The following is an 8,362-nucleotide window of genomic DNA, read 5'->3' as shown; positions in this document are numbered from 1 at the left end:
AATGGGAGAAAATATTTGCAAATGAAGCAACTGACAAAGGATTAATCTCCAAAATATACAAGCAGCTCATGCAGCTCAATATCAAAAAACAAACAACCCAATCCAAAAATGGGCAGAAGACCTAAATAGACATTTTTCCAAAGAAGATATACAGATTGCCAACAAACACATGAAAGGATGCTCAACACCACTAATCATTAGAGAAATGCAAATCAAAACTACAATGAGGTATCACCTCACACCAGTCAGAATGACCATCATCAAAAAATCTACAAACTATAAATGCTGGAGAGGGTGTGGAGAAAAGGGAACACTCTTGCACTGCTGGTGGGAATGTAAATTGATAGAGCCACTATGGAGAACAGTATGGAGGTTCCTTAAAAAACTAAAAATAGAACTGTCATATGACCCAGCAATCCCACTACTGGGCATATACCCTGAGAAAACCATAATTCAAAAAGTCATGTACCACAATGTTCATTGCAGCACTATTTACAATAGCCAGGATATGGAAGCAACCTAAGTGTCCATCAACAGATGGATGGATAAAGAAGTTGTGGCATATATACAATGGAATATTACTCAGCCATAAAAACAAACAAAATTGAGTTATTTGTAGTGAGGTGGATGGACCTAGAGTCTATCATACAGAGTGAAGTAAGTCAGAAAGAGAAAAACAAATACCGTTTGCTAACACATATATATGGAATCTAAAAAAAAAATAGTTCTGAAGAACCTAGGGGCTGAACAGGAGTAAAGATGCAGACACAGAGAATGGACTTGAGGACACGGGGAGGGGGAAGGGTAAGCTGGGATGAAGTGAGAGAGTGGCATGGACATATATACACTACCAAATGTAAAATAGATAGCTAGTGGGAAGCAGCCACATAGCACAGGGAGATCCGGTCGGTGCATGTGACCACCTAGAGGGGTGGGATAGGGAGGGTGGGAGGGAGACACAAGAGGGAGGGGACGTGGGGATATATGTATACGTATGGCTGATTCACTTTGTTATACAGCATCAACTAACACAACAATGTAAAGCAATTATACTCCAATAAAGATGTTAAAAAATAAATAAAACAAAAGCACAACAACAAGAAAAAAAAAAGAAAGAAAGCTTCTCTAGGGCCTGCCTTTTGTTATTCAACACGCTGATTCCAAGTTTCCTGTGTGGGACTCCTCCTGTCATGGTGACAGAAACAGCCATTCCAAATTTCAAGTCACCAGCAATTCTTAGGGCCTTTGGGACAAGTCAGTGTATTCATTTTTAGTGCCTTTCTCCAGAAAATAAAGCTAATCACGACGAAGGAGAATGATCCAAGCAGAGCATTTGGGGATTTTAAAGTAAAAAACAGGTGCAGAAGGATTTTTTCATCTTGACAACTTCACTTGGCAAGTTTTTTATCTTGAGACCTGAGCCTGGTGGTGGTAATGAAGAGAAAGAAGCAATGGTGTCGATTGTGGAAGAAGCATTCTTGAGAGCGGTGGCTCCAAGGAGGAGACCATCACCTTTCACCCTATAACTTAGCAGCAGCCGTGTACATTGGGTGTCAGTAATTCTTATAAAATGAAATGGTATTGCTAGAAAGCAAACTGTAAAAGAGCCGTATGCCTTGATTCAAGGAATTTAGTGTGTGGGGCGGGGGCTGCGAATTATTCTTAGTATTACCTTCTTTGGGGCTCCAAGTTGGGAACTTGGGGAAGAGCAGGCAGTTAAAAAGGAGTAAACTGCGGCTCGAGGAATTGGAGTTGCTTATCTGCAAAGATGCCATGCTGTTTACTTCTTAGATCTTGCATCAATTTTGCACATATGTGGTGAGCGCAGTTGGAATTAGTTCCATGAAGTGTCTCGCTCGGAGGAGCGAGATTTCAGGTGCCAAAGGTTGGGCTGGCCGCGGTGCTAGCAGACACAGAGGCTGATGCTGATGAATCTCTGCGGGTCTGACTGAAGTCCAGGGAACGGCTTTCTGGATTGTTTCAAGCCCCTGCTCTGGTTGTTCTTTCATCCTGTTGCTTTGCGGGGAGTTGTGGCCAAACCTCCTTCCCTGGGGGCAGGCGTGGACAAATGGTTGGACGTGCTTCCTTACCCCGTCTCCAACACCTAATATTTTTTATCATTTGACAGAGCTCAGCTTTCATGTCAAAAGACTATTTCTTTGTGTATGTGGCTTTCAAAATTTTTATTTTCTGATGCCACTCTACTTAGCATCCCAGGGAGGATTAAAGAGTGCTAGAAGTTGGTAGGAGACCAGCGTTCTTATTTTTGATCTGCCATTAATTAGCTGTCTGGCTGTGGAAAAATCTTCCTGTCTCTCAGGGCTGCTGCTTTTTTCAATTTGTAAAATGAGAAGCCCAGAGTAGCTTCTTTCAAAGCCTGTTTTAAGTGCTCATATTCATGAATTTTTTTGTTCTAGTGTCTTTACCGGGCCAGAGAACAGAGGCAGAAAGGTTGAGATCTGGTCCCATGGCCCACTATGAGAACGATCAAGGCCGGTAGTCAAATAGAGTGGCCTTGTCAACTCTATTCAATTGTATTTAAGCTCTAGCGGCCTAAGGAGCCTCAGAATGAAGTCCACACAATGGGCAGCCATTTTCCATGCCCTTGCCAGAGAGAAAAGAATGACCTGTGGAGAAGTGCATTTTGTGGCTCTCCATGTTTTCACCTTACCCGTTCTCTTCTTTCCTCTCCTCACTGCTGTTGGTGAGGGGAGCAGTAATGCTGGAGTGGGTGCATCTGGCCAGAAGAGTCAAGCAGTGGATAAGCAGCCCCTCTCCTAGAGCCTTCTCACAAAGAGCAAGTGAAGTAGCACTTTAGATAATGACCTAGTTACTTCTCTGGAAAAAACCCATGGCATTTGGTTTAAAAGACAAGAAAGCCTTGAGAGCAGCACCTGCCGAATCAGTGGTGGCTCCATGGTTGCTATAGAAACAGATGGAGATTATGCAACTGTCCTTCCTCACATGCTTTGGGAACCTGTAAAGTAATTTATCTGGGCATCCAGAAGTCTTCCTCAAACAGCACAGAGGTAACGTGTTGGAGGTAACGTGCTCATGGTTTGGGCTCAACCCAGTTGTAGTTATGCTAGCAGCTCCTGAGTCTTCCCTGAGTGACCAGAAGGGCTTATCTCCAGTTCAGTTTGGACCCTGGATCAGATTAAGATTCTGTTTGCAAATGAACCCATCCCTGTGGAAAAGGAGGGTCAAGAACATGAGAAGTATGTACAACCCGACAGAGATCAATTTTATTAAGAAGGATGTGAACTACAGAATAGCCGTACATAGAAAAGGGCCCAAATGGACCCTTAGCATCCTCTGATGGAGCCTCATGGAGCCTCGTCCTGTGGGTGGGAATAGGATCATGCTTCAGCCTCCTCTTCCCAGCAATTACCTAGGACTTTGGATTCAGAAATACGAAGCTTAACTTCTGCTTGACTTTTCCGTCTGAACAACTGGTATAACAGCTATTTATATTTTCAGTAAGATATTCAGTAAACAAAATTAGGAGGCTAAATGAAATCATTGACTGTGGAAAAAAATAGAAGAACATGAAAATATTGTTTTTCCTAAGCAGTGGGTTGTTGTTTATCTTTTAGTTGTTGCCATCGATCTTTTAAAAAATTTTAGGTTGAAGTTGCAGGTGCAGGAGACTTGTCTGACTGGTCTGGTACCTAGGTGGGAATCATTGATGATGCTCAAGAATAAAAGGCTTGTGAAGCTGGCCTCCCAGGATTTCCCCCTTAAACCAAGGTCAGAAGGTTGATCAGAAAATTCCTAGAACCAACCCATCAGAAAGCTTAACGATGTTCGTTTGTTGTTATTTTTTATTTTCAATTTTCCCAGTGAGCACTCTGAGCCCACTGTTACAGACTGAACTACAAATGGAAAAGATCAAGATCAATCACTCAATCTGTACTGTTTAAAGCACAAATTTATCAGTGAGAGTCACTGATGTAGTCAGAAGATGAGCAATAATGGTGAGATAGTGACAATAATCTGATTTTAGGCAATATTGGTATTTTCCCACTGATAGATTTAGGTCCTCCTTTTGGGACATCACCTTTGGATTGGTTTCCATGGTGCAGACACATGTGGGGTTGGTTCCAATTTGCTATGTCATGTGGAACAAAGCGACTCGTGACCTTTTAATACGCTGTACTAACAGAACGTGCGTTGTTGCTCGATGCCTTTAGTAGTTTATTCCTAGTGACAAGTAATTCCTTGCCTATAAATACTTTTATCCATGTGGACACTAGATTATTTCAAAAATTAATAACACTTTGCAATATGCAAGCTCTAAAATAGCCAGGGTGCCAGAGTGCCCTGCCAGTCTGACTATCACAGACTAACCGCCATTGCATGCCCTAGCACTGTGAAAGGACGTGTCCCCAGACTATGGCAACAGGCAAGGGGGATATTCTGGAGCAGGTGGAGCTCTGGGAAGCCCGCTGAGTTAGAGTGGTCCCTTGCCTAAGGTGGTGCCATGGTCTGACTCTCCGCTTTCTTCCATCTCAAGGACAGTGAAATGCTGTCACCGTCATTACCATTGACTTTGTTCCAGTCTTGGGGTAAGATTCAGCTTTCATCCTGAACTTGACCTTTTCTGGTTTCCACCCTTCCCCCCCTTAAATCTGCCTCGTCAATTGTGATTGACTCAAGAAATCAGCTGTCTTGGAAAGCAAGTGTACATGACCCAGTTGGGAATTCTTCGGCCTAAAATTCACCTTCCCTCCCATCTCTCTTCCCACCTCCAGCCAGTTTGCTGGACCACCCTTGACAAAGGCCCCACCGAGCTCCCCTCCCTACCTGCCGAGCAGTCAGGGCCCTGGTAGCCCTCTTCACAGAAGCAGATCCCCTCCTGGCAGTGTCCTCGCCCACTGCAGGCGTTCAGACACCGCTGCTGGCCGCAGTCCTCACCAGTGTAGCCCTCCTGGCACAGGCAGGTACCGTTGGTACATCTCCCCTTCCCCGAGCAGTCCCCAGGGCACCTCAGCTCGCTGCAGCCCTCGCCAGTGTAGGCCTCTTCACAGACACACTCCCCGTCCACGCACAGCCCCCGGGAGCTGCAGTCTGTCGGGCACCGGAGCTCTGAGCAGTCATCGCCGCTGTACTCGCTGTCACAGATGCACTGGCCATCCACACACACGCCCCGACTGGAGCAGCCTAGGGGGCAGTAGGGCTCCGAGCAGTTCTTGCCAAACCAGCCTTGATCGCAGATGCAGCCACAGGACTCGAGGCTAAAGTTGCCGTGGCCACTGCAGTGAGGGATATAATCCAGTTGTCCTGGAATGGCCAAGGAGAAAGTCAAAGGGCAGCAGTGGAACCTCCTGTAAATGGGGTATGGGAGGGGTGGGCAGAGACCTCTCCTCACTCTCTGATCAGATTTGTGTTGCTGAGAATTAAGCTCAAGCTAGTTTGGTACATCATCGACTTCATGAATGTTTTCATCTAATAGGGGTTGTGTCTGGCACAGCACTGGGGGCGACGATGAGTGAGATCAGGTCCCTAGTCCTGCAGGGGCTCACCTTCAGTGTGTCTTGGCTTGGGTTCCCTAGAATCAGACTTTAGATGAGAATTCAAATGATAGTGACTTACTGGAAAGTGCTCCCAGGAAAAACCTGTCAGGGAGAAGGGGAGACTCAGGAGGTTGGAGCCCAAGCCAGAGATACATTATCAGGCAAAGTCCTGGGGGTGTCACTTGGGTTCAGTCCTGCGGGGTCTTCTGGACACAGTGTAAGCCACACCTCAACTGGGACGAAAGGCTGTCCTTGGAGGGTATAAATGTCCATTGTCTCCCTGGGGCAGGCCAAAGAGGTTCTTACAGCCCAAGGACAGCCCCTGACCAAGACGCCCAGGTGCTGGCTATGGGGACGGAAGGGGATCTGAGGGCTTGTATGCTGAGTACCAGGCCTGTGATGCAGGACAAGGTCACATGCGCTGCAGCCACATCCCACTCCCTCTCCTTCCTGCCATCTAACTAACTCTGCTCATTCATCACAACTTAGCACTAGGGTCACTTCAAAGGCTTCCCAGAACTTGTCTCATTTGATGACTGTTTGCTGTGATCTTTTTAGGATTCTATGCATATCTCTTGCCCTAGCCCTTACCATGCTATAACTGTAGTGGTTAATTTAAACCACTATAAAAGGTAAAAGCTTGAACCCAAGATAGTAAGGAAGACACAGTCCTCTTGTTAAAGAATGAATTTCATGGGTTGAAGGTACCTTTTGGGTGAGAGGAGCTGGGCACAAAAAGGGACACACTTTCTGCTCATTGGGGGTCAGCTGATAAGAGCTATTGCATGTGAGGTCCCTACTAGAAGCCAGGCTTTCATCTGAATGGAGGCTTTTATATGTAATAACTCCTGATGTTCTAGTCTGTCACCGTTTGTCAATGGAGAAAGGAAGTCATGGGTTATGCAACTTGCTTAAGTCACAAGCTAGTAAGTAGCAGAGCTAGGATTTGAAGTCAGGAAGTCTGGCTCTGACTTCTCCCAGGGAGGTCAAGATAGTCATTGGTAAGTGTTACTAGTCAGGGGGTGGGTGAGACTAGAGGTATAAGTCCTGGATACTCAGCCTTCGGAGGGGAGGGGGTTGTAATAAGCTCTGTGAGTGGGTGTGTGCATGCACGGGCATGTACATCCACATGCGTTCGTGGAGGGGGCAGGGGCTGAAACTTCCATCTTGCTGGAGAAGATGGGGCCAGGTCCTCTGAGACTATAATGACTATCATTTACTAAGATGGGAGAAAGACTGAGATGGAGTGAACAGAGCACCTGAATTCCCTAGTCCCTCAGGTTAACATGGATAGATATCAATTCAACAGCCTGTGAAAACCCAAGATGAATGAAGACAGACGTCAAATTCCCTGCTCACCACAGAAGTTGCTGTGCTGAACCGATGTATCATTACCTGACTCATCCCCCCCAAATCGGGTTAATGTATTTCAAACTGACTATGCGCTGTAGAGAATCCCTACGCCAAATCCCCTGGGAAGGACCACATTTAGATCTTAGAGACGTCTGAACAGAGAGCTACAGACTGGGGCACTTCTTTCCCGCTGTGTGAAGAGGATCCAGGTCTCGAGGGGAGTGGTGGCTCGCGCTCACTCACTCTCCCTCTCCACTCAGCGCCTTCCCTCCCTCCTGAGACCGGCTGCAGACTCCCAGACTCTACCTGTGGCCGCACTTTGCTGGCAACAGTTGCTGGTGCACTGGTCCCGAAGCACTGACACCTCCCTCTCCAGCATCTCGATCCGGCTCAGCAGCTCCTGCAGCACCTGGGCAGAGCTGGCGCATGGGCAGGCCTTTTTGGGGAGGTTGATCCTGTGGGTGAAGGTGACCTGGCTCGCGTGGTCCGAGGTCTGGCCCATGTACTCTGTCAGCACCTCGTCTTCGGCACTCATCTCCTGCTCGGCCGAGGCCTCCAGCCCCGAGGAGCAGAGGCTGTCCAGGGGCACGTTAATGTTGTACACGTGGTTGAAGACCACCGGCTGCTCTTTGCCGGATGTGTTGTAGCTGTCAGCGCCTCCTTCCTCCTCCACCGCCTGTCTCTGGACCCTTTCCGTGGTGACCTCCAGCTGACACTCCGAGGGCTTGAGCATGGAGCCCAGAAGGATCAGGTTGACGCCAATGAGCATGTTCTTCAAGACCACTGTTTCCCCGTCTGCCCCCATCCTCTCAGCAGAGTGCTGGGTTCAAGACCGGCCTGCAGCAGAAAGCATGGAGTTGTGGAAATTTTCAAGAGAAACCAAGGAACGAACGAGATGGCCTCTGAGACCTGCGCTTGGGCACCACACTATGCACAGTCCTACAAAGCTAAAGGATAGCAGTGAGGATTTCAAGGGGAAGGTTGGGAAGTGACTACCAGGGTCATGAAAGCCCAGAGCTTTTTGTTCCCGAGAGGAATGAACCCCTGAAAGTGGACTCTGCTTCTGCAGAAGGGCATTTTGATTTCCCAAAAGGCTCATCTGGAGCACATGAGTCTGGCCTCCACAGTGGGCAAGTGGTTCCAACAAAGAGGACATGTGAGGACTCGGGGCAGGGGCACTGTGGCTAGCCTCGTCCTCCGAGGAGAACTCAGAGCATCCTTTCACTTCTGAGTGAGAATTAAGATAAAGGGTACCATGGAGCCTTAGGCATACCCTCATATTTCGCCAGATATTTATAATGAAGGGGTCCCGCCAGCCACTTCAAGATAACTTATTAACTCCTCTAAGCTCATCTGTTCAAATACAAGTTGACTTTAGAATAACCATCCAGGCAGATAATATAGTTCCAGGTAACTGTGGTTGTTAATAATCCTTAGGTACATTTGTGATTATCCGGGACTGTGTGAGCCGAACTTTCTTTTAATGTTCTCAT

General features: G+C 47.2%; 1 protein-coding gene across 1 annotated transcript in view; it reads right to left on the bottom strand.

Annotated features, from left to right (window-relative positions):
• Nucleotides 1-7,674, bottom strand: part of TNR (tenascin R) — an 83,260-nt gene extending 75,586 nt beyond the window's left edge. Inside the window, exons 1-2 of the mRNA XM_029229271.1 lie at nt 7,176-7,674; nt 4,807-5,283 (exon numbers count right to left, since the gene is read on the bottom strand). Coding sequence (XP_029085104.1) covers nt 4,807-5,283; nt 7,176-7,674 — 976 coding nt within the window. The remainder of the gene's footprint in view (nt 1-4,806; nt 5,284-7,175) is intronic.
• Nucleotides 7,675-8,362: the final 688 nt, after the last annotated feature.

Source organism: Monodon monoceros, unplaced genomic scaffold (assembly GCF_005190385.1).
Source record: "Monodon monoceros isolate NGI ecotype Baffin Bay Population unplaced genomic scaffold, NGI_Narwhal_1 Super_Scaffold_18, whole genome shotgun sequence".
NCBI classification, from domain to species: domain Eukaryota; kingdom Metazoa; phylum Chordata; class Mammalia; order Artiodactyla; family Monodontidae; genus Monodon; species Monodon monoceros.
Note: the sequence above shows the minus strand (reverse complement) of the source record. Positions and strands in the feature narration are given on the sequence as shown.